We start from the raw sequence: 27856 nt of genomic DNA on the forward strand, positions 1-27856 counted from the left end.
TTCTCTCTGTGTCTCGTCTCTTCCTGCGGAGGCTGCGGTCCCACCGTGCAGAAGGTTCTGTTAGTTTAGCAGGTGAAAGATTTGACCTGAACCGGGAAACCGGTCCAATAAATGGAATCTCCTGTTCAGTTCACGTCGTTCACCTGTTAATATAAGAAACTGAACCTAAACCGTCCAAAAACGGGGATTTTCAGTAACTTATGAGCTATAAATCAGACAGGACATTAGTAATTGATTGTTGGGGTTTGACTCCCGACCCCCGAGCAGATGAACTCGTCCTGTGAGCTCAGGCTCTCGGTGCTGCGGCTGGTAAATCCTCATGTGCTACCTACCTGATGGGGAAGTAGTCATCATCAAATGCCTTACATAACACAAATACAGCGGAGGTAAGTCACTTCATACAAGCTCATAACATTTCCAACTCCCTTCCTCTCTCACAGCATAAAGAGCGACCGATGCTGCTGTGATCACAGGACCTTAGTAACCTGCCGATGCTGCTGTGATCACAGGACCTTAGTAACCTGCCGATGCTGCTGTGATCACAGGACCTTAGTAACCTGCCGATGCTGCTGTGATCACAGGACCTTAGTAACCTGCCGATGCTGCTGTGATCACAGGACCTTAGTAACCTGCCGATGCTGCTGTGATCACAGGACCTTAGTAACCTGCCGATGCTGCTGTGATCACAGGACCTTAGTAACCTGCCGATGCTGCTGTGATCACAGGACCTTAGTAACCTGCCGATGCTGCTGTGATCACAGGACCTTAGTAACCTGCCGATGCTGCTGTGATCACAGGACCTTAGTAACCTGCCGATGCTGCTGTGATCACAGGACCTTAGTAACCTGCCGATGCTGCTGTGATCACAGGACCTTAGTAACCTGCCGATGCTGCTGTGATCACAGGACCTTAGTAACCTGCCGATGCTGCTGTGATCACAGGACCTTAGTAACCTGCCGATGCTGCTGTGATCACAGGACCTTAGTAACCTGCCGATGCTGCTGTGATCACAGGACCTTAGTAACCTGCCGATGCTGCTGTGATCACAGGACCTTAGTAACCAGCTGATGCTGCTGTGATCACAGGACCTTAGTAACCAGCCGATGCTGCTGTGATCACAGGACCTTAGTAACCTGCCGATGCTGCTGTGATCACAGGACTTTAGTAACCTGCCGATGCTGCTGTGATCACAGGAGCATCGGCTGGTTACTTAGATCCTGTGATCACAGGATCTAAGTAACCAGCCGATGCTGCTGTGATCACAGGACCTTAGTAACCTGCCGATGCTGCTGTGATCACAGGACCTTAGTAACCAGCTGATGCTGCTGTGATCACAGGACCTTAGTAACCAGCCGATGCTGCTGTGATCACAGGACCTTAGTAACCTGCCGATGCTGCTGTGATCACAGGACTTTAGTAACCTGCCGATGCTGCTGTGATCACAGGAGCATCGGCTGGTTACTTAGATCCTGTGATCACAGGATCTAAGTAACCAGCCGATGCTGCTGTGATCACAGGACCTTAGTAACCTGCCGATGCTGCTGTGATCACAGGACCTTAGTAACCAGCTGATGCTGCTGTGATCACAGGACCTTAGTAGAATGCCGATGCTGCTGTGATCACAGGACCTTAGTAACCTGCCGATGCTGCTGTGATCACAGGACTTTAGTAACCTGCCGATGCTGCTGTGATCTGCTGTGATCAGCATGCCGATGCTGCTGTGATCACAGGATCTAAGTAACCAGCCGATGCTGCTGTGATCACAGGACCTTAGTAACCTGCCGATGCTGCTGTGATCACAAGACCTTAGTAACCAGCTGATGCTGCTGTGATCACAGGACCTTAGTAACCTGCCGATGCTGCTGTGATCACAGGACCTTAGTAACCAGCTGATGCTGCTGTGATCACAGGACCTTAGTAGAATGCCGATGCTGCTGTGATCACAGGACCTTAGTAACCTGCCGATGCTGCTGTGATCACAGGACTTTAGTAACCTGCCGATGCTGCTGTGATCACAGGACTTTAGTAACCAGCCGATGCTGCTGTGATCACAGGACCTTAGTAACCTGCCGATGCTGCTGTGATCACAGGACCTTCGTAACCTGCCGATGCTGCTGTGATCACAAGACCTTAGTAACCAGCTGATGCTGCTGTGATCACAGGACCTTAGTAACCAGCTGATGCTCCTGTGATCACAGGACCTTAGTAAAATGCTGATGCTGCTGTGATCACAGGACCTTAGTAACCTGCCGATGCTGCTGTGATCACAGGACTTTAGTAACCAGCCGATGCTGCTGTGATCACAGGACCTTAGTAACCTGCCGATGCTGCTGTGATCACAGGACTTTAGTAACCTGCCGATGCTGCTGTGATCACAGGACCTTAGTAACCTGCCGATGCTGCTGTGATCACAAGACCTTAGTAACCTGCCGATGCTGCTGTGATCACAGGACCTTAGTAATCAGCTAATTCTACAAGAACAGACGGATTGTCATTTCCTGCTAGGATAACGTCTCTGATTGGAAACTTCTAACATTTCAGATTTCCTAATCTTTTATAGGAGGAAGTGAAAGTCTGTAATCAGTCATGGCTCCTCCTATCCCAAAACTGCTGATGCTGCTGTGATCAAAGGACTTTAGTAACTCGTTATCTGTGATCATTCTCTGCTTGAATAATTCATGTTATTTTTATCCTTCATTTAGAAGAAGGAAGTACAAGGCTATAGTAATTTGTCGCCCCCGATTACCCCTTTTATTAAAAACTGGGGTATCTCATCTGAACATTCACATTTAATTCATCCCCTATATACCTACATTTCTTCAATTGCATGTTATTTAAAAAAAAAATGTATGTGTGTGAAGATCGTTTCCCATAAAATATAGTCTTATGAACCCTTAGAAATGGAGGACAGATGTCCTTAGATACGACCATCGCTGCTGGAGATACAAATCTGTGTATATGAAATAGCCAGGAGGTACTATGCGTCCCACAGCCATCCTTTGCCATTGAATGCTAAATCCATGCGGCCTCAATAATGAATGCATGGCCACCACTGCCAAGTGCGGGGATGGTTGTATCCAAGGGCAGCCAACTCGTTTCTGGCGGTCAACATGGCTACATTTATAGGAAATTATTTTCACCCAGGTAGTTTTATTTATAATATCCAATTGAAGAAATAAGAATACATATAAGCTTAGGTGAGAACACTCCCCTTTAAGGGTGCGGTCTGTGAGAAATGCCTTAAATTTACACTGAGATTACATTTTTTACTCCACTAAAAATCCAATTTGACTTTAGGAATTTCCTTTCACGATGGTCCATGAAGTGGAGATTGGGGTCTAGTTTGGCAGAATCCTGGCAGGGAAGACTCTGTGTACCTATCCCTCGCTCTCCTGTGCACTTTGTGTAACATATGAGAGGGAGATGAGATCAGTGTTTAGTCCCATAAAAACCTGTTCTATGAGATCAACCAAACACTTGATACATAAAAGCCCTCGGTGACGACCTCCATTCTTATCCTAATGAAAAAAACACATCCACGTAAGTCCACGTAAGTTTATTTATTTAAACCCTGTAAGTTCCATGTGGTTGCGCCCCTGTACCCCCGGGATGGATCGCCCCCCCGTGAGACGCTGCCCGGGCTCATGAATTCGCACCGCGGCACTTTGCTGCCCTTGGGAAGTGTCCTTGCGCCTTGTACGTTTTTTGCTGACTCAGCATCTTCCGTCACCTGGTTTTTCTGCTCGGTTTGCACTGGAAACCCCTCGGATTTCTAGAGTTTAGCACTAAAAGCAAAACAGGAGCAATAAAACTGCTGGAGGAGGCAAAACGCGCCGGACATTGGGGTTTGGCGAATAAATCAAATGAGGTTTTCACACGGGCGGCTAAGTCTTGCTTTAAATTCTAATTGCTCACCAGTTCCTAGATACATAATTACCTCGGCTTCTGGACTGATGTGAAATGCTGCACTTAGCGCCATAAATCAATACTTCTATTTCTGTTTCTGCTGACAAAGCGCTCGATATACGAGGCCAAGACTCGGGGAATGTACAGAAAGCGAGAAGATATGGGAGGAGCGTCCGGCTCTGCTTTCTATGGGGCCTGAAAAGCCTCGAGATTATCTTATTTATACATGGGGGAGGGGCTTTTATACATTCATCCTCCGATTTCTAACTGTACGCAATAAATTAAAGGTTTCGCCTTAGGTTTGGACTCCGCTCCACATGAGGTCATCAGTTCCAAGGAAGTAGATTAATCTCCATCCAAAAATAGTGGAGACTAAATTTAGTAACTTATCTTTCATCTTCTCAGTTGGGTTCCCGCTACTCAGGCCAAGACAATTACAAGAAACCAGGGCAGACCTTGGACAGGACCCTAAATATCAGCGCACCGTAGTCCTGGTCCTGCGCGCTCCTCCTAGAAGACGTGCTTCATGTGTTTCATGCCGTAGGTTTTGAAGAAGACCAGAAGAATGAGTGCCCACAGCCCGAGGATGAAGCCCCCGGGCGGGTGCCATTCCTGGGGCTTTGGTTTCTGAAAGACAAAAAGAAAACAAAAAATTTTAACTTTTAGGTAAACGGAGACATAAACCTTGTGATATCCTGACAAGAAGCAGAGAGAGGGGAACACAAACCAAGAGAATGAAAGTTTAGACATTTTTGGGTCCTGGATACTTTTTGATAATTCCTGAGGGGGGCAGAAGTTTAGGGGGCGACACCTGGTAACCGCTTCCCTCTAATTCTGTACGGCTCAGATAAATAATGATATTGGCCGACCATGTGGACCCCCCTACAGTAGGACTTCCACCCTGGACCTCGGCGTTGTAGGTTCTTCATTGTTAAGGTTTGGGCTGAAGTTGTGTTTTTCCATCAGTTTCTCAGAGCGGACCGGTTCTTTGCGGTTCTTTGCGGTTCTTTATGGTTCTTTATGGTTCTTTACGGTTCTTTACGCCTGATGGTTCCTCCTGGAGACGTTACACTTTCCCCGGTGATTGATTCCTCAGGTTCCATCAGGTTATTATGGAAATTTCCGTGGTTCCGCCTCCTCCGTAACATTCAGATAATAAGGAGGAGGAGACGCTCGCAGCCGGGAGACGCTTCGCAATTATTCATTAAGTCAAGAGAAAAAAAAAAAAGTTCCTTGTTTCTTGAAATCTCCTGGAATGTGGGAAGTCGGCGGGAAGTCGGATGTAATGAAACCTGAAAGGATTAAATCTATCAATCCACCGGAGGGAGAACACATTCGGGCTTTTTCTTATGATGAGACGCGAGTTACGACGGAAGAGACAGATTAATGAGATGGGAAACCGGAGCGGAGGACAAAGCCGATTCATCAGCATCACCTACAGAGAGGGGGAGGAGGGATGGCCGCGGCACGGACAACCAGGAAGATCCGTCCCCATGTGTAGCCAGAGTACAGGACCTCTGGGGGCGTCTACCATGGAGGAGCCCTCAATGCCAGTCTGCCCGTCTAAAGCCAAGGATTATGGTCTGGTATAAATGACAGGAGACGAGGTGAAGAAAGGGTGGTCCTGGTGGAAAGGATGGACTGTAGAAGAAGCTGGACAGCTACACGGAGGAGCACACCTCCCACCTGGAATCTACTTGTCTTAGGTAGAGGCAGATTCCCGATGTCTGATTCAGTCCTGAACATGTTCCATAATTACTGGGAAGCCGCCTGTGGGTTTTCATAATCTCAATCCCCCGAGTCGCCTCCGTATGTAATTTCCACATATAAACCTACAGGCAGATTTCCAATAAATTATAAAACATGTTCAGGGATGAGGCAGACAGCGGAGATCTACCTCTGGATCACTAAGTAATGGAGATTCCATAGGGAATATTATAGGTGGGGTGGGGGGGGGGGGGGGTTGTAAACATTTTCTAATATACTTTGTTAAGACATTTCTGCTTTGCTTGTAAAGTGGCTCTTAATAACAGTGTGACTTCTCTGTTGTCAAGGCTGATCTGTCCCCCAGGCTGTGGACAGGACTCTCTATGCAGCGAGTGTGAACCCTTCCTGCTCTCTCCCTGTCTGTAGTGATGGTATGAGCAATCCTCACTGCCCAGAGCTGTGTAAACAGACACCGGGAGATTAAATGTGATATCACAGTCATACAATATATCGGCTGGACAATGGATCACTACACGAGGGGGAGATAAGAAGCCGGATTTTTCATCACCTTCCCACCAACGTTACCAGAACAAGTGGAGTCTTCTAAATATAAACGGCTGAACTCGATGGAGTGAGGTTTTTCTTAGACATAGTTTGCCCCCTCCTAACTAGCCTGCAGGTAAGTGTCACATAGAGCAGTGCGGGCAGACCGCTCCTGTGTCCCAGTGGACATCAGAACCGCCACCACTTCTCCGGCCCCGTCCCAGTTACTGATGAGTCCGGCTGAAGTGTCAGGTCAGAGATCTACAGCTCAGGATCTCTGGTACCTAGAACAAGTTCGGGCGTGTGGGACTGTGAGCACCAGAGCCCTAGAAATGGGTAAAGACTCAGGTGGGGATCAGATTGTAGATCACAGAACCAAACACAGATGCGATTCTCTTCTTTAATAAGATACCAGAAACGGTTCTAGTCACACAGAACCCAAGATAAAGGCATCTAACATGAGGCTCCCCAATCCAGCCTCCGAGCCTGACTCATCTCTGGCAAAAGATGACCGTTTTCTGCTCATTTGCATACGAGTTTGGAGGAGATTTTATTTTAGGTAAACAGGTGAGATTTCACATTCTGGAGAGGACACATCATCCCCTGGTAATTTAGAGGGGGAGGCAGGGAGTAGCTGACAGGTTCCCTCTCACCATACACAAATGACAGTACAGTTACCCTGGTAACCTCATTAGCTCCCAGACACCTGCCGCCCCTATAACCCGAGATGTGACCTCAGCATTTGCCGCGCTCAGACTCATCAGTTCCCGCGTCTATATCCCAGTAATTACCCGACTGTCTGTTACCAGACAGACTTCCCCTCTAAGTGCTGCCCGACCCTTGTGAACAAATTACTTTAATCTGCAGCGAAACTGAAAGACGTAACGCGGCAGAACGCGGCCACGAAGGAGAAGCGCAGGATTCTGGTCTCATGTAACAGATGTAACAAAAAACACCGAAAAAATGTATAGAGCGACCTTAAAGGGGCCGTCCAGTTCAGTCCTACAGCCAGTGACCCTCTCCCCGACCTCTGCACCAGTGACCCTCTCCCCGACCTCTCCACCAGTGACCCTCTCCCCGACCTCTCCCCCAGTGACCCTCTCCCCGACCCCTCCACCAGAGACCCTCTCCCCGACCCCTCCCCCAGAGACCCTCTCCCCGACCCCTCCCCCAGTGACCCTCTCCCCGACCTCTGCACCAGTGACCCTCTCCCCGACCCCTCCACCAGTGACCCTCTCCCCGACCTCTGCACCAGTGACCCTCTCCCCGACCCCTCCACCAGTGACCCTCTCCCCGACCCCTCCACCAGTGACCCTCTCCCCGACCCCTGCACCAGTGACCCTCTCCCCGACCCCTGCACCAGTGACCCTCTCCCCGACCCCTGCACCAGTGACCCTCTCCCCGACCTCTGCACCAGTGACCCTCTCCCCGACCTCTGCACCAGTGACCCTCTCCCCGACCTCTGCACCAGTGACCCTCTCCCCGACCTCTCCACCAGTGACCCTCTCCACCAGTGACCCTCTCCCCGACCTCTCCACCAGTGACCCTCTCCACCAGTGACCCTCTCCACCAGTGACCCTCTCCCCGACCTCTCCACCAGTGACCCTCTCCACCAGTGACCCTCTCCACCAGTGACCCTCTCCACCAGTGACCCTCTCCACCAGTGACCCTCTCCACCAGTGACCCTCTCCACCAGTGACCCTCTCCACCAGTGACCCTCTCCACCAGTGACCCTCTCCCCGACCTCTCCACCAGTGAGGCTTTACCAAGGTCTTCGGGATGTATTCGGTTGGTGCACATCCCAGCACATCGAGACTTTCTATGGTCTGTGCAAGTAAAAACTAACATGGTTTGGCGCCACCTGGTGTTCACAGAGCACAACAACACGCTCGACCAGCTAATGAGCCGAGTGTTAGTGGACGCACATGCTCAGTCACTCTCTCTGGTCACTGCAGGGCAGGATATAGAAATTGCTCGCTGCTCTTGAGGGAAGGAGAAGAATCTATACAGTATATGGCCGTATATTATGTACTGATCCTGAGTTACATCCTGTATTATACCCCAGAGCTGCACTCACTATTCTGCTGCTGGTGCAGTCACTGTGTACATACATGACATTACTTATCCTGTACTGATCCTGAGTTAAATCCTGTATTATACCCCACAGCTGCACTCACTATTCTGCTGCTGGTGCAGTCACTGTGTACATACATGACATTACTTATCCTGTACTGATCCTGAGTTACATCCTGTATTATACCCCAGAGCTGCACTCACTATTCTGCTGCTGGTGCAGTCACTGTGTACATACATGACATTACTTATCCTGTACTGATCCTGAGTTACATCCTGTATTATACCCCAGAGCTGCACTCACTACTCTGCTGCTGGTGCAGTCACTGTGTACATACATGACATTACTTATCCTGCACTGATCCTGAGTTACATCCTGTATTATACCCCAGAGCTGCACTCACTATTCTGCTGCTGGTGCAGTCACTGTGTACATACATGACATTACTTATCCTGTACTGATCCTGAGTTACATCCTGTATTATACTCCAGAGCTGCACTCACTATTCTGCTGCTGGTGCAGTCACTGTGTACATACATGACATTACTTATCCTGTACTGATCCTGAGTTACATCCTGTATTATACCCCAGAGCTGCACTCACTATTCTGCTGCTGGTGCAGTCACTGTGTACATACATGACATTACTATCCTGTACTGATCCTGAGTTACATCCTGTATTATACCCCAGAGCTGCACTCACTATTCTGCTGCTGGTGGTGTCACTGTGTACATACATGACATTACTTATCCTGTACTGATCCAGAGTTACATCCTGTATTATACCCCAGAGCTGCACTCACTATTCTGCTGCTGGTGCAGTCACTGTGTACATACATGACATTACTATCCTGTACTGATCCTGAGTTACATCCTGTATTATACCCCAGAGCTGCACTCACTATTCTGCTGCTGGTGCAGTCACTGTGTACATACATGACATTACTTATCCTGTACTGATTCTGAGTTACATCCGGTATTATACCCCAGAGCTGCACTCACTATTCTGCTGCTGGTGCAGTCACTGTGTACATACATGACATTACTTATCCTGTACTGATCCTGAGTTACATCCTGTATTATACCCCAGAGCTGCACTCACTATTCTGCTGCTGGTGCAGTCACTGTGTACATACATGACATTACGTATCCTGTACTGATCCTGAGTTACATCCTGTATTATACTCCAGAGCTGCACTCACTATTCTGCTGCTGGTGCAGTCACTGTGTACATACATGACATTACTTATCCTGTACTGATCCTGAGTTACATCCTGTATTATGCCCCAGAGCTGCACTCACTATTCTGCTGCTGGTGCAGTCACTGTGTACATACATGACATTACTTATCCTGTACTGATCCTGAGTTACATCCTGTATTATACTCCAGAGCTGCACTCACTATTCTGCTGCTGGTGCAGTCACTGTGTACATACATGACATTACTTATCCTGTACTGATCCTGAGTTACATCCTGTATTATACCCCAGAGCTGCACTCACTATTCTGCTGCTGGTGCAGTCACTGTGTACATACATGACATTACTTATCCTGCACTGATCCTGAGTTACATCCTGTATTATACCCCAGAGCTGCACTCACTATTCTGCTGCTGGTGCGGTCACTGTGTACATACATGACATTACTTATCCTGTACTGATCCTGAGTTACATCCTGTATTATACTCCAGAGCTGCACTCACTATTCTGCTGCTGGTGCAGTCACTGTGTACATACATGACATTACTTATCCTGTACTGATCCTGAGTTACATCCTGTATTATACTCCAGAGCTGCACTCACTATTCTGCTGCTGGTGCAGTCACTGTGTACATACATGACATTACTTATCCTGTACTGATCCTGAGTTACATCCTGTATTATACTCCAGAGCTGCACTCACTATTCTGCTGCTGGTGCAGTCACTGTGTACATACATGACATTACTTATCCTGTATTATACTGTAGAGCTAGAGTCCCCTCCTGCTCGGTGTACCTTGGCGCTGGGCGCAGCAGTAGTCGGTGGAGATTGTGTAGGACGATCCATCACTGTGGCAGGGGAAGCCTCGCTGATCATTACCCTGAGCTAAGTCTTCCGCTAATGACTTAAAAAAATGCCTTTTCCTCCCAATAAATATTCATTTTTTATGGAGACGGAGTAGATTACGGAGAATGGGCACAGGTCCCAGGTTTTCTTACACTCCAGTGCGGGATTAAGGATGACTGCTCTCTGGAGACGCATCATTTACACAATATCAGGATTTTTTACCTTAAATAAATGTACAATAAATCCCGTCCCGGCTGCTGCGTTGCTGCTGCTGCGCGGTCGCTGCGCTCGGATGCGTCGGCTGCTCTTTAGGCCGGACGGGTTTTTCACCATCTAATCTGATAAAGCAATTAAAGGAAATGTCATCTTTATCCAAGAACTTCTTCACCCGCTGCAGCACAGACAGAAGAGATGTGAACCCCCGGGATTCGGGCCGGAGGGAGCGTAGTCATAGCGTGCGCCATAATCTTACTGCATGTTACAGGCTCACTCCTCCGGCTCATCCGGCTCCCTGCAGGACAAGTGGGGCGGTGGTCATTGTACTCACAGCTCCTGGACATCCCCTTTAACAATCTGTTTGTAAAGCTTCAGCCGTTATTAGGGATTGTCCCTGGGGTCATGTGTCATTGTACCTTAGAGTAAGTGGTTAGTAGCAGCAGGACTGTTCCAGGATTGTAGCTGGATTTAGTACATTGGAGGCGTGTCCTGACACTGCTGTGCTCTTTGTTCTCTGCAGGTGCGGCTCAGGAGGACACTTGGTCCCATGTTCTCCCATATTTGCCCCCTTTCTTCCATTGAGTAGAGGCGATAATTGTCCCTTTATTTTAACTCTTCCATTAACCCCTTAAAGACGGCGGCCCAGTATCCAACCCTCTGTACAAGTGACCGCAGCACTGGATACATCTCTGTATAAGATTTCCAGGCGCACCTTTCCCGTTTCCCCAAAAATTGTCAAAGAAAATTAAATGTTAATATTTATGCAAATTAGGTAGTCAGAGCACACAAAGCCACGTCCTAGAAAAGAGGTGACGGGGGCGGAGGTGACGGGGGGAGGTGATGGGGGGGGGGGGCGCGGGAGGCGACGGGGGGAGGTAATGGGCGCCATAGAAAGGTCTGTGAGCGACCCCCGCAAACCTCTCCGTCCTGACTGCAGAATGAAAGTGACTTTAATCTGCAGAGTCATAAAGTCGTCATACGTAAAAGCCTCTGCGGCTCCCGGAGACGCTCACAAGCCGCCATCCATCATGTCCACAGCAGAAAACACGTCACAAACAGAAGCTCGTTAATTAGAGAACATTAATTACACAAGTGACGGCGCGAAGAGCGGGACAACGGAAAACACGGCGATACCTGGTGCGCCAAACACATCAGTAATGCTAATAGTATCCGCCCATAACAGATCCGTCCTCCGACTGCCGGATAGGAATAGAAGAGTCACCGAAATAGGGAAAAAGCTTAAAGGGATCGTCCAGTATCAGCAAATAACTGATATTGTTTGTGTAACGACAAGTTCTACAATTTTCCAATACACTTTCTGCATCAATTCCTCAGGGTTTACTAGATCTCTGCTTGCTGTCATTCTAAAGGAAGATTCATTGTTTACTTCCTTTGAATAAACACCATTCCCTGGTCATGTCATGTCACACAGGTGCACGGCTCGTTATATCCGTGGTCATGTGATGTCACACAGGTGCACGGCTCGTTATATCCCTGGTCATGTGATGTCACACAGGTGCACGGCTCGTTATATCCCTGGTCATGTGATGTCACACAGGTGCACGGCTCGTTATATCCCTGGTCATGTGATGTCACACAGGTGCACGGCTCGTTATACCCCTGGTCATGTGATGTCACACAGGTGCACGGCTCGTTATATCCGTGGTCATGTGATGTCACACAGGTGCACGGCTCGTTATATCCCTGGTCATGTGATGTCACACAGGTGCACGGCTCGTTATATCCCTGGTCATGTGATGTCACACAGGTGCACGGCTCGTTATATCCCTGGTCATGTGATGTCACACAGGTGCACGGCTCGTTATACCCCTGGTCATGTGATGTCACACAGGTGCACGGCTCGTTATATCCCTGGTCATGTGATGTCACACAGGTGCACGGCTCGTTATATCCCCTGGTCATGTGATGTCACACAGGTGCACGGCTCGTTATATCCCTGGTCATGTGATGTCACACAGGTGCACGGCTCGTTATATCCCTGGTCATGTGATGTCACACAGGTGCACGGCTCGTTATATCCCTGGTCATGTGATGTCACACAGGTGCACGGCTCATTATATCCCTGGTCATGTGATGTCACACAGGTGCACGGCTCGTTATATCCCTGGTCATGTGATGTCACACAGGTGCACGGCTCGTTATATCCCTGGTCATGTGATGTCACACAGGTGCACGGCTCGTTATATCCCTGGTCATGTGATGTCACACAGGTGCACGGCTCATTATACAGCTCTGCTTACTCTATGCAGTACTTTATAGCATTCCATCCCATGGAAGTATCGGTAAATATAACCGTTTCCTATGGAATGACAGGAAGCAGAGATCTAGAAAACAGTGAGGAATTAATACAGAAAGGATATTGGAAAATCGCAGAACTTTACACGATACAAACAATACAATTATTTGCTGAAAGTGGACGAGCCCTCGTAACTATGAGAGAAGAGGAAGTATCGATAGTCTCTGCTGTGACCCGGTGTGACGTCCTAATGCACAGAAATAACAAAAAACAACCCCCTCCCCCCCACACTTCTAAAATAAACTTTTAAAAAGTATGCTAATGAGGAAGGGGGGTACCAGAGCTCCTCTGTGCTGTAGCTGTCAACACTTCTCCCCCTCTGCTGCAGCACGGGGGGGCTCTGGTAACATCCCAGTGCCCGGATCTATAAGTGTCCCTGGTTTATCATGATGGATATTTCCTTTTGGATTAACAAGGACAATCGGATGCAGGTAACGGATTCCCCTGGGAGGTGCAGTAACTATCACCGTCCACAGCTCTGCCCCTGGAACAGGCGGTAAGTAAACAGATGCAATGTCCATACCACGGACACCCGGTGATGCGCAGCTCCTGACACTCGCTTTATCGCGTTCTGCGGCAGAAATAGACGGTAATTACTGCGTTCTCCGGACGCCACCATTTCAGGAGTCGCGAAGGCAAAACTGAAATTTTAACATAATAGACGCCTGACACTCTCTGCTTAAGCCAAAATTTATTCTATCTCCCAATTTCTGCGCAGAGTCTTTGTAATTTGTGTAATCGGGGGTCCCGGGTGGGGGCAGGAGGGGCGCGGGGGGTTTCTGACACTTCTTCACCAGTTTCCATTTTTTAATAATGTGGTTTATTTGATGGAAGACTAAATCCCGGAGCCTCCTCTGAGCCTCCCGTGTGCCTCCTCTGAGCCTCCCCTGTGCCTCCTCTGAGCCTCCCATGTGCCTCCTCTGAGCCTCCCCTGTGCCTCCCGTGTGCCTCCCCTGTGCCTCCTCTGAGCCTCCCGTGTGCCTCCCGTGTGCCTCCTCTGTGCCTCCTCTGAGCCTCCTCTGAGCCTCCCATGTGCCTCCTCTGAGCCTCCCATGTGCCTCCTCTGAGCCTCCCCTGTGCCTCCCGTGTGCCTCCCCTGTGCCTCCTCTGAGCCTCCCGTGTGCCTCCCGTGTGCCGCTCTCCGGCCTCTCGCTGGATTACAAGTCCATTAAGAGCAAATGAAGTTTTTAGATGGAGAAAATATTATGTTACATACCGGATGACATTCCGGAGAATCCACGCTACGAGGTCACGAATAAATAAGGCCACATTCACACTAACGTGTGCACGGGAGAGGAGAAGGGGGTGAGTGCGGCCCCCGCCCCTCTCCATAGAGATATATGGCGCACAGCGCTGTGCTGTACCGCTCCATGCGCTCAGTGCCAGCTTATGGGGGGGCGTATATAAGGTCATGTGACTGCAGCCTTAGACTCGTGTTTTCCAGAAAAATCCATCGATTACGGATCAGGCCGGCGGTACGGCTGCGGTGGGACGCACTATGGCGGCGTTATTACTTTCATCGTGTGGCCGGTTTCACATGAGGAGACCCCGAATCCTGATTTGTAGAAAGTATTGCAGTGGTTGGTGATTGTAGGTCACATGGCCAAAAACAATTTTCTTTGCTGTAATGTGTAATGTGTGTGATTGCAGCCAGGGGATGGGCGGTAACCTACCTGCTGGGACTCCCTTCCCCCTCCCCTCTCCATAGAACCTCCATGTCATCTCAAACTTCTGTCCATTCTCCCAGCAACCGAATGCAGGCGTTACTCATGTAATCGGGAACGTAAGGCCTTTAGCCTGGTGATGGGCGGTAACCTACCTGCTGGGACTCCCTTCCCCCTCCCCTCTCCATAGACTCTCCACATAATCTTACAGAACTTCCATTTTCTTCTCCTAGCAAAACAGAATTCAGCTGAAATTTGGGAGCAAAACACATTTTATCAGGAAGGCAATAAAAATTCTGTCCTTCAAAAGAGATTTCTAAAGTTAGAGGTGGAGGCCGGTGGCTTAGAGGGACTTGTAGTCCCTGAGGGGGTCCTGCAGATAGGACTGCGGACACCGGACCTGATCTCAGCCCATGAGGCCCACACGCACTGGATAAGCAGTAACCTCACCCAAAGTGGAGGCGTCTCATGTCTGCTGCAGATACATTGTCACTAATAAGTCAGGGACAATTATGTTTCATCTAATGAATTCAAATAAATCTTAAAGTCTATCGGATCATCCGGTATTAATGGAAACAGACGAATAAACTCAAAAAAATTTATTTTCTGTAACAGGAGAATAAAAGAAAAGGTCTAAAGAGTCCCATGTGTGACAGATGTGACCGGACGCCCCCGTGCACGCGACCAGACTCCTCCCCTGCACGCGACCAGACTCCTCCCCTGCACGCGACCAGACTCCTCCCCTGCACGCGACCAGACTCCTCCCCTGCACGCGACCAGACTCCTCCCCTGCACGCGGACATCTCATCCCTACACTCCGGGCTGCTTTATAGAAGTCTTTTTTCTAGGTGATCCCATTGTGTTGAGATTAGCAGAGCCGGCACTTGGGTTGGGATGAAGAGGAATAGGAGAGTGCCTGTAGGAGAGTGCCTGTAGGAGAGTGCCTGTAGGAGAGTGCCTGTAGGAGAGTGCCTGTAGGAGAGTGCCTGTAGGCGAGTGCCTGTAGGCGAGTGCCTGTAGGAGAGTGCCTGTAGGAGAGTGCCTGTAGGAGAGTGCCTGTAGGAGAGTGCCTGTAGGAGAGTGCCTGTAGGAGAGTGCCTGTAGGAGAGTGCCTGTAGGAGAGTGCCTGTAGGAGAGTGCCTGTAGGCGAGTGCCTGTAGGAGAGTGCCTGTAGGCGAGTGCCTGTAGGCGAGTGCCTGTAGGCGAGTGCCTGTAGGCGAGTGCCTGTAGGTGAGTGCCTGTAGGAGAGTGCCTGTAGGAGAGTGCCTGTAGGAGAGTGCCTGTAGGTGAGTACCTGTAGGTGGTTTTTACTTCTGTAAAGTGGTAGATTTCCATTATAGATCCTGTATAAGTCCTTACACTCAGCACTGATCCTATGAAGGTCCCTATTGCCGCTCTGCATTGCGGGGCTGATGTCATGGAGCTCATCTCCAGTACGGTAAGTCACCGCGGTGTAACGACGCTCGCAGTCATTAGTGCATTACGCCAAATATGCGGCTTTGACATTTTACACCAACGACAAGTGGAAAGGTTACTCCGCGTTCTCCTCTTCCGGGGATCTATGCCGTGAAGTTCCGCTTATTCCCGTCTCCCCGCAATCTGTGTCGTTGCTCCGCTTGTTGTTCGGCGCGTATCGCCGCTCCACCGCTGTGCAATGCATTTAGTCACAGGATCCGGCGACCAGACAATTCTTAATGTGACATTTACAGCTCCGACAACCCAACGGATCAGCAGGTGTACGGCGCACAGCCAGGACCCAACACAGGAACATTCCCATATCCGGAATATGGATTAACTTTTGAGGTTTCTGGTTGAGGTCTCTATAACATGTAAGAGGGTAAGTCCATCGCTTTGTGCACATTCTCCGTTCTCTGGAGGTAGATTGTGATTCCGGTTACTGCAGAGCAGTGCATTGTGGGTTCTCAGACGGCGGTCGCACAGATGGAGTTTAACCAGTTCTTGGCATCGAGATCCAGGGGTGGTCCGGATTCTTTAGATCAGACCTCCGTCCATCACAGGATCCTTCTGCCAGGCTGTTATTTTCTTCAGGATTTTGGAGTTTGAAGTTGAAGGGTTTGAAGCTTTGGGATCACCGAGGATCATTGCTAATAGACAATAGGAGAAGAGGTGCCGACCCCGTTCCCGGCCCTACACAGAGAAGAGCTGGACTTCTATCCAATACAGCTGCTCAGTATCTCTCTATTGTCAGACTCCCAGACTTTGGGAACCTACTGTGTGGGTAAGTTGTCAATATAAATTTACTGGCAACCCCCCCCCCCCCTAATTTGTGGACCGGCAAGAAGAGCATGAGTCCCCCAGCTCCGTTCAATAAAATTTCTGAGCACAGCGCTCTGTAATTTCCAGTGCAACCATGGAACTGAATGGAGCAGCAGGAGCATCGGCCACTTCATTCAATTACACAGAACCAAACCCCCTTCCTTGTAATCCGTGGGGGTTCGAGCGGCCAGACTTTAACATGCTGCAGATATGAAATACGGACCACGTGTCCCATCTGCAGTGCGGCTAAAAAGGAGAATTCCCAATTATGTACAATAGGACCGATACAGGCAGCAAATTTTCTGAATAATAGGAGATGCAGGTGCGATTTGGACTGCGATCTGGACCGTGATCTGGACCGCACATCCGTCTTCCCCTTACTTTGCACAAACTGTTAATGAAAAACATATAGGAAAAGTGTCTGATAAACATCACCCGCAGTAAACGTCTGGTCCGGACGTCGCCTGAGACCCTCCAAGGGTACATTGAACGAGCCTCAATGACAATGAGTGTCCGAGGGGCATCCGGCACCAGCGTCCATGTGAGAAGATCCATAATCTCTGCTCATCAGATGCAGGACATCGCCCTACGGCCAATCATGTTCATTAACCCAATTCCCCGACCTTCGCCTGTATCCATTATAGAACCAACAAAACGCAGAAATAACATAATAACCCGTACAGAGAGAACTCCTGGCAGCCGGAGACTGTGGGGCAGATACACGACATCATAAGCGACGTACACGGCGGCGGCGCAGCGGAGGCCTCCAGTATGAAGCCAAAAGACGTTCCAGGAAGACTGCCTGTGGTGGCATCTGAAGGACCTATCCACCTCCTCACAATATACAGGGTCAATGTCACCCGACAAGGGGGTGGGGCCGCAAGGTGTCAGGATCTGACCTAGGTCCAAACATCTCCCTCATGGCAGGTCCTGTAGGGTCATGGAAGGACCAGCTCTTCATCACGCAGGTCCTGTAGGGTCATGGAAGGACCAGCTCTTCATCACGCAGGTCCTGTAGGGTCATGGAAGGACCAGCGCTTCATCATGTAGGTTGGTGGGTGAAGGTTCACCAAATGGTCAGACACTACAGACAACCTACCGTACATGTAAAGGTCTTTTTTTTTGATAATTTTTTGGATCCTTCTCTTCAGTAACATGTGAATCATACACGAGGTCAACAACTGACAGACCAGGCTACAGGACTGTACAACCAGAACTGCACCAAACTCTTCCGAAAATATATGGGGCACAAACTCTAACAGCAGCTGCTGCGGGTCTCCAGACAAGCCCCCGCCTCACAGGATAGTAAGATGGTGATGGAGCGTCAGGACCTTACACTGACCTCAGGTCTTCAGGCAGAAAGAGATAAAATGAAAATCACACTGTCCTCCCAGCAGGCAGAGGAGCTACAGTCTATGGCTGTGCTAAGGCATCATGGGATTGATAATAGTCATCACATACATGGTGACTGATCAGAGAATAGAAGACATCACACTGCAGGAATTGTCCTTATTATGTGCTGTGTATTTAAAAAAAAAAAATAAATCTGGAGTGTTTCTTTAAAGGAGATCTACCACCAGGATGAAGGACTGTAAACCAAGCAGTGACATATTGGTGTGTGCCCCTTCTGCTCTTCTTTTAGCTTCTTATGCCAGGTTTGTTTAACAAAGAGGTTTCTAAAATTATGCAAATTAGCTCGAGTGGCTCCAGGTGACGTTAAAATCTATGGAGCCCAGAGCCCCTCCGGCTCATTTGCATAATTTTAAAAGCATTTTTTCCCTTAAAAATAAGGGCATAGAAGCTTAATGAACAACAGATACTGCCAGAGGACGAACACACCAGCATGTAAGTGTGCTGGGTTCACAATCTTTCATCCTGGTGGTAGATGTCCTTTAGCGGAAATCTCCCATCAGAATCCATCCTGATAATCCCGGGACATTAGTCATAGATCCAGGCACCGGGACTGTCGGAATTTTATTGTATGTGTTACCCATGGCCTCCTTCCTAATAAAATCAACTTTTAAAATTATGCTAATGAGACAGAAGGGCTACACGTGCTATGGGGTGGCATTACCAGAACCCCTCTGTCCTGTAGCTTCACAGGCTGTTACACTGTGCAGAGCTCTTTCACATTGGCGCTGTTTCTCACGTCCGTGGTTCAGCGATTTCCACAGATTTCTAATGAAACATGTCCTATTATTTTCGTGGATCGCCGGAGGCAACAGAACTGATAAAAGATCCGTTATTTTTTTCCTTTCACTGATGAAGCTAAAAAACCAGGATGATGTTTTTTATACAATGTTAAACCTTTAGTTATTTTTTGCGGACACGGAGACAAAACAACGAAAAACAGAGACAGAATGGAGACAAAAAGCAACGGACGAGCAACTGAAGCTGTGCACCAATGGGAAGAGGGAGAAGGGCTCCTGCACAGTGTAACAGCCTGTGAAGCTACAGCATAGAGGGGCTCTGCCATCCCAGATCACGTGTAGCTCATTAGCATCATTTTAAAAGTTGATATTAGTAGGAAGGAGGCCATGGATGAGAAATATAAGAAGATCCCACAGTCCCGGTGCCGGATCTAGGAGGAATGTTTGGATGGTAGATTCCTTTAAGCAATGGTCCAATATATATTGCAGTTGTTTGTATAGTGAAACTTATGGCCCCCGTGCATGCGCTGACATCTGCAGGACGCGCCCCCCCCCAGTCTCTATACTGAGGAGCTCGGATGGTAAATCATAGAGCGATGGCCGTGGTGTAACGTGGGCCCCGTGACCGCTCCGGTTATTTGCTCCCCGGTGGTGGCCTCGTATACCTCCCCCCTATCTCTCCTCTGTGTGTGGTGCCCACTCGGCGCAGGCGTTAAATCACTTGTGCGTGGGGCGATGGCGCCGCTGACTTATTGTACCGCTCTCCAGTCGCCATCAATCACACGAATTGCTGAAAAGCTGCTTAAATAGTGAGCGGGACAATTTGTGCAGCGCGGGAGAGAATCCAGGCCGCAATAATGGGATATTTATGCTCCATACAAAACCCTTGTATTACAATGCGGGCTCAGACACCCGGGAGCCACGTGGAGCAGGAGAAGAAGAACTCTGACGGCTCAGGTGGAGATGTAGGAGCTGTAATACTGGGGGATGGAAATCAGGGAGGGGCTTTTCTGGTTTCCTCTTGTGCCTACATTAAGTATTTGAAGAACCAGGCGCAGACTTAAAGGGAACCTGTCAGTAACCCACATTAACTAAAAAGTATCTTTAAAACTATTATAAAGTAGTACAACTATCCCTATATTGTCCCTCTCCATGCTTGTAGAAGAGCCACAATCCATTTGTAAAGATGACTCACTATCTATGCATATTCATGTTCCTCCGCCTCAGCCGCACCAGCAGCTTCTTGGGGCATGCTCTCTCTTCAGCTGAGCCAACTCGGCTCTGCTACATCATTCATATCTCCTTCAGGGATGAGAGAGACAATGGGAAGGACTTGCTTTCTCATCGGAGAGACAACCAGTGCATCTCTTAAGTCATTCATTCCCTCTCGCTCTGGAATTCTCTTCAGCGAGTCACACAGCCAGAGATGGTGGGTCAACTTTACAAACCGACTGTGGAACTTGGCCGGCATGGGGAGGAACAATATAGGGATAGTCGTACTGCCATATAATAGCAGTTTTAAAGCATATGATCAGTCAGTGTGTGTTAATTTAACTGACAGGTTCCATTTAAAGGGGTTGCATCAGGTTTGCAAGACATCTCCGATCCCCCACTAAGCAAGACAACAGACCCCCAGCAATCTGAAGAACAGGGGGTTCCTTTCTAGTGGGTGGGGCAGAAGGTCGTATATGCCTCTAGCCGTTCCATTCAATAGTATGGAAGTGTCGGAAGCTTCCTAATGCACAACCGCTCCATCACTTGGTGAGAATTGGACCTCGTTGTCGGGATTGTGGGGGACCTCACCGATCCCCTTTCTGCCATCCCTCCCACTTACAGTCCAGTTCTATAGGATGGAAAAGTATAAAACATTTACATATTCCCTGACTCTATCACAGATACTTAGTGTCCTCTGTGTCTATAGCTCCAGTGACCCCCCCTCCCACATAATAACCCCCTCCCCCCCCCCCCCACACACACATAATACCCCCCCCGCCCCTTACCTGCTCCCACCACTAGATCTACATCCAATACCTGGAGACTTGTGGTTATTATAAGACTTTCTAACAGCAACAAAAAATATTCTGTTCTATTTTAATGTTCATCACAAAAACTAAGAAAAGTACAAATCCGGTTACCATGGAAATAGAAAAGTGATAACATATATATATATCTGCAAATGTCTCCAACATCAATGACAAATTCTCCTCAACCGGAGGAACATCCGAATATCATTTTATAGTTTAGACTTTCCAGCCGATACAAAAAAAGTGTCAGAACTAAAGATCTACAAACCTGCTGCATTACCTGTACTACATCCTGTATTATACCCCAGAGCTGCACTCACTATTCTGCTGCTGGTGCAGTCACTGTGTACATACATGACATTACTTATCCTGTACTGATCCTGAGTTACATCCTGTATTATACCCCAGAGCTGCACTCACTATTCTGCTGCTGGTGCAGTCACTGTGTACATACATGACATTACTTATCCTGTACTGCTCCTGAGTTACATCCTGTATTATACCCCAGAGCTGCACTCACTATTCTGCTGCTGGTGCAGTCACTGTGTACATACATGACATTACTTATCCTGTACTGATCCTGAGTTACATCCTGTATTATACCCCAGAGCTGCACTCACTATTCTGCTGCTGGTGCAGTCACTGTGTACATACATGACATTACTTATCCTGTACTGATCCTGAGTTACATCCTGTATTATACCCCAGAGCTGCACTCACTATTCTGCTGCTGGTGCAGTCACTGTGTACATACATGACATTACTTATCCTGTACTGATCCTGAGTTACATCCTGTATTATACCCCAGAGCTGCACTCACTATTCTGCTGCTGGTGCAGTCACTGTACATACATGACATTACTTATCCTGTACTGATCCTGAGTTACATCCTGTATTATACCCCAGAGCTGCACTCACTATTCTGCTGCTGGTGCAGTCACTGTGTACATACATGATATTACTTATCCTGTACTGACCCTGAGTTACATCCTGTATTATACTCCAGAGCTGCACTCACTATTCTGCTGCTGGTGCAGTCACTGTGTACATACATGACATTACTTATCCTGTACTCATCCTGAGTTACATCCTGTATTATACTCCAGAGCTGCACTCACTATTCTGCTGCTGGTGCAGTCACTGTGTACATACATGACATTACTTATCCTGTACTGATCCTGAGTTACATCCTGTATTATACCCCAGAGCTGCACTCACTATTCTGCTGTTGGTGCAGTCACTGTGTACATACATGACATTACTTATCCTGTACTGATCCTGAGTTACATCCTGTATTATACCCCAGAGCTGCACTCACTATTCTGCTGCTGGTGCAGTCACTGTACATACATGACATTACTTATCCTGTACTGATCCTGAGTTACATCCTGTATTATACTCCAGAGCTGCACTCACTATTCTGCTGCTGGTGCAGTCACTGTGTACATACATGACATTACTTATCCTGTACTCATCCTGAGTTACATCCTGTATTATACTCCAGAGCTGCACTCACTATCCTGCTGCTGGAGCAGTCACTGTGTACATACATGACATTACTTATCCTGTACTGATCCTGAGTTACATTCTGTATTATACCCCAGAGCTGCACTCACTATTCTGCTGCTGGTGCAGTCACTGTGTACATACATGACATTACTTATCCTGTACTGATCCTGAGTTACATCCTGTATTATACCCCAGAGCTGCACTCACTATTCTGCTGCTGGTGCAGTCACTGTACATACATGACATTACTTATCCTGTACTGATCCTGAGTTACATCCTGTATTATACCCCAGAGCTGCACTCACTATTCTGCTGCTGGTGCAGTCACTGTGTACATACATGACATTACTTATCCTGTACTGATCCTGAGTTACATCCTGTATTATACTCCAGAGCTGCACTCACTATTCTGCTGCTGGTGCAGTCACTGTGTACATACATGACATTACTTATCCAGTACTGATCCTGAGTTAGATCCTGTATTATACCCCAGAGCTGCACTCACTATTCTGCTGCTGGTGCAGTCACTGTGTACATACATGACATTACTTATCCTGTACTGATCCTGAGTTACATCCTGTATTATACTCCAGAGCTGCACTCACTATTCTGCTGCTGGTGCAGTCACTGTGTACATACATGACATTACTTATCCTGCACTGATCCTGAGTTACATCCTGTATTATACCCCAGAGCTGCACTCACTATTCTGCTGCTGGGGCAGTCACTGTACATACATGACATTACTTATCCTGTACTGATCCTGAGTTACATCCTGTATTATACTCCAGAGCTGCACTCACTATTCTGCTGCTGATGCAGTCACTGTGTACATACATGACATTACTTATCCTGTACTGATCCTGAGTTACATCCTGTATTATATCCCAGAGCTGCACTCACTATTCTGCTGCTGGTGCAGTCACTGTGTACATACATGACATTACTTATCCTGTACTGATCCTGAGTTATATCCTGTATTATACCCAAGAGCTGCACTCACTATTCTGCTGCTGGTGCAGTCACTGTGTACATACATGACATTACTTATCCTGTACTGATCCTGAGTTACATCCTGTATTATACCCCAGAGCTGCACTCACTATTCTGCTGCTGGTGCAGTCACTGTGTACATACATGACATTACTTATCCTGTACTGATCCTGAGTTACATCCTGTATTATACTCCAGAGCTGCACTCACTATTCTGCTGCTGGTGCAGTCACTGTGTACACATGACATTACTTATCCTGTACTGATCCTGAGTTACATCCTGTATTATACCCCAGAGCTGCACTCACTATTCTGCTGCTGGTGCAGTCACTGTGTACATACATGACATTACTTATCCTGTACTGATCCTGAGTTACATCCTGTATTATATCCCAGAGCTGCACTCACTATTCTGCTGCTGGTGCAGTCACTGTGTACATACATGACATTACTTATCCTGTACTGATCCTGAGTTACATCCTGTATTATACCCCAGAGCTGCACTCACTATTCTGCTTGTGTCGTCATTGTGTACATACATGACATTACTTATCCTGTACTGATACTGAGTTATATCCTGTATTATACCCCAGAGCTGCACTCACTATTCTGCTGCTGGTGCAGTCACTGTGTACATACATGACATTACTTATCCTGTACTGATCCTGAGTTACATCCTGTATTATACCCCAGAGCTGCACTTGCTATCTGCTGCTGGTGCAGTCACTGTGTACATACATGACATTACTTATCCTGTACTGATCCTGAGTTACATCCTGTATTATACCCCAGAGCTGCACTCACTATTCTGCTGCTGGTGCAGTCACTGTGTACATACATGACATTACTTATCCTGTACTGATCCTGAGTTACATCCTGTATTATACCCCAGAGCTGCACTCACTATTCTGCTTGTGTCGTCATTGTGTACATACATGACATTACTTATCCTGTACTGATACTGAGTTACATCCTGTATTATACCCCAGAGCTGCACTCACTATTCTGCTGCTGGTGCAGTCACTGTACATACATGACATTACTTATCCTGTACTGATCCTGAGTTACATCCTGTATTATACCCCAGAGCTGCACTCACTATTCTGCTGCTGGTGCAGTCACTGTGTACATACTTGACATTACTTATCCTGTACTGATCCTGGGTTACATCCTGTATTATACTCCAGAGCTGCACTCACTATTCTGCTGCTGGTGCAGTCACTGTGTACATACATGACATTACTTATCCTGTACTCATCCTGAGTTACATCCTGTATTATACTCCAGAGCTGCACTCACTATTCTGCTGCTGGTGCAGTCACTGTGTACATACATGACATTACTTATCCTGTACTGAACCTGAGTTACATCCTGTATTATACTCCAGAGCTGCACTCACTATTCTGCTGCTGGAGCAATCACTGTGTACATACATGACATTACTTATCCTGTACTGATCCTGAGTTACATCCTGTATTATACCCCAGAGCTGCACTCACTATTCTGCTGCTGGTGCAGTCACTGTGTACATACATGACATTACTTATCCTGTACTGAACCTGAGTTACATCCTGTATTATACTCCAGAGCTGCACTCACTATTCTGCTGCTGGTGCAGTCACTGTGTACATACATGACATTACTTATCCTGTACTGATCCTGAGTAACATCCTGTATTATACCCCAGAGCTGCACTCACTATTCTGCTGCTGGTGCAGTCACTGTGTACATACATGACATTACTTATCCTGTACTGATCCTGAGTTACATCCTGTATTATACCCCAGAGCTGCACTCACTATTCTGCTGCTGGTGCAGTCACTGTACATACATGACATTACTTATCCTGTACTGATCCTGAGTTACATCCTGTATTATACTCCAGAGCTGCACTCACTATTCTGCTGCTGGTGCAGTCACTGTGTACATACATGACATTACTTATCCTGTACTGATCCTGAGTTACATCCTGTATTATACCCCAGAGCTGCACTCACTATTCTGCTTGTGTCGTCATTGTGTACATACATGACATTACTTATCCTGTACAGATCCTGAGTTACATCCTGTATTATACCCCAGAGCTGCACTCATTATTCTGCTGCTGGAGCAATCACTGTGTACATACATGACATTACTTATCCTGTACTGATCCTGAGTTACATCCTGTATTATACCCCAGAGCTGCACTCACTATTCTGCTGCTGGTGCAGTCACTGTGTACATACATGACATTACTTATCCTGTACTGAACCTGAGTTACATCCTGTATTATACTCCAGAGCTGCACTCACTATTCTGCTGCTGGTGCAGTCACTGTGTACATACATGACATTACTTATCCTGTACTGATCCTGAGTTACATCCTGTATTATACCCCAGAGCTGCACTCACTATTCTGCTGCTGGTGCAGTCACTGTGTACATACATGACATTACTTATCCTGTACTGATCCTGAGTTACATCCTGTATTATATCCCAGAGCTGCACTCACTATTCTGCTGCTGGTGCAGTCACTGTGTACATACTTGACATTACTTATCCTGTACTGATCCTGAGTTACATCCTGTATTATACCCCAGAGCTGCATTCACTATTCTGCTGCTGGTGCAGTCACTGTGTACATACATGACATTACTTATCCTGTACTGATACTGAGTTACATCCTGTATTATACCCAGAGCTGCACTCACTATTCTGCTGCTGGTGCAGTCACTGTACATACATGACATTACTTATCCTGTACTGATCCTGAGTTACATCCTGTATTATACCCCAGAGCTGTACTCACTATTCTGCTGCTGGTGCAGTCACTGTGTACATACTTGACATTACTTATCCTGTACTGATCCTGGGTTACATCCTGTATTATACCCCAGAGCTACACTCACTATTCTGCTGCTGGTGCAGTCACTGTATACATACATGACATTACTTATCCTGTACTGATCCTGGGTTACATCCTGTATTATACTCCAGAGCTGCACTCACTATTCTGCTGCTGGTGCAGTCACTGTGTACATACTTGACATTACTTATCCTGTACTGATCCTGGGTTACATCCTGTATTATACTCCAGAGCTGCACTCACTATTCTGCTGCTGGTGCAGTCACTGTGTACATACATGACATTACTTATCCTGTACTGATCCTGAGTTACATCCTGTATTATACCCCAGAGCTGCACTCACTATTCTGCTTGTGTCGTCATTGTGTACATACATGACATTACTTATCCTGTACTGATCCTGAGTTACATCCTGTATTATACCCCAGAGCTGCACTCACTATTCTGCTGCTGGTGCAGTCACTGTGTACATACATGACATTACTTATCCTGTACTGATCCTGAGTTACATCCTGTATTATACTCCAGAGCTGCACTCACTATTCTGCTGCTGGTGCAGTCACTGTGTACATACATGACATTACTTATCCTGTACTGATCCTGAGTTACATCCAGTATTATACCCCAGAGCTGCACTCACTATTCTGCTGCTGGTGCAGTCACTGTGTACATACATGACATTACTTATCCTGTACTGATCCTGAGTTACATCCTGTATTATACCCCAGAGCTGCACTCACTATTCTGCTGCTGGTGCAGTCACTGTGTACATACATGACATTACTTATCCTGTACTGATCCTGAGTTACATCCTGTATTATACCCCAGAGCTGCACTCACTATTCTGCTGCTGGTGCAGTCACTGTGTACATACATGACATTACTTATCCTGTACTGATCCTGAGTTACATCCTGTATTATACTCCAGAGCTGCACTCACTATTCTGCTGCTGGTGCAGTCACTGTGTACATACATGACATTACTTATCCTGTACTGATCCTGAGTTACATCCTGTGTTATACCCCAGAGCTGCACTCACTATTCTGCTGCTGGGGCAGTCACTGTGTACATACATGACATTACTTATCCTGTACTGATCCTGAGTTACATCCTGTATTATACTCCAGAGCTGCACTCACTATTCTGCTGCTGATGCAGTCACTGTGTACATACATGACATTACTTATCCTGTACTGATCCTGAGTTACATCCTGTATTATACCCCAGAGCTGCACTCACTATTCTGCTGCTGGTGCAGTCACTGTGTACATACATGACATTACTTATCCTGTACTGATCCTGAGTTACATCCTGTATTATACCCCAGAGCTGCACTCACTATTCTGCTGCTGGTGCAGTCACTGTGTACATACATGACATTACTTATCCTGTACTGATCCTGAGTTACATCCTGTATTATACTCAAGAGCTGCACTCACTATTCTGCTGCTGGTGCAGTCACTGTGTATATACATGACATTACTTATCCTGTACTGATCCTGAGTTACATCCTGTATTATACTCCAGAGCTGTACTCACTATTCTGCTGCTGGTGCAGTCACTGTGTACATACATGACATTA

The 27856-nt window shown here is 47.5% G+C and overlaps 1 protein-coding gene across 2 annotated transcripts in view; it reads right to left on the reverse strand.

The window, feature by feature from the left end:
• Window positions 1–3549: 3549 nt before the first annotated feature.
• The window catches only part of PIGK (phosphatidylinositol glycan anchor biosynthesis class K), a 90573-nt gene continuing 66266 nt past the window's right edge, over window positions 3550–27856 (reverse strand). The window contains exons 11-12 of one of the 2 annotated variants that reach the window (XM_072127994.1): window positions 4391–4533; window positions 3550–3785 (exon numbers count right to left, since the gene is read on the reverse strand). In XM_072127994.1, coding sequence (XP_071984095.1) covers window positions 4417–4533 — 117 coding nt within the window. In that variant the 3' untranslated portion in view covers window positions 3550–3785; window positions 4391–4416. Of the gene's footprint in view, window positions 4534–27856 lie in introns of both variants that reach the window. The other variant, XM_072127993.1, reaches the window with a different exon arrangement.

This window comes from Engystomops pustulosus, chromosome 10 (genome assembly GCF_040894005.1).
Source record: "Engystomops pustulosus chromosome 10, aEngPut4.maternal, whole genome shotgun sequence".
NCBI classification, from domain to species: domain Eukaryota; kingdom Metazoa; phylum Chordata; class Amphibia; order Anura; family Leptodactylidae; genus Engystomops; species Engystomops pustulosus.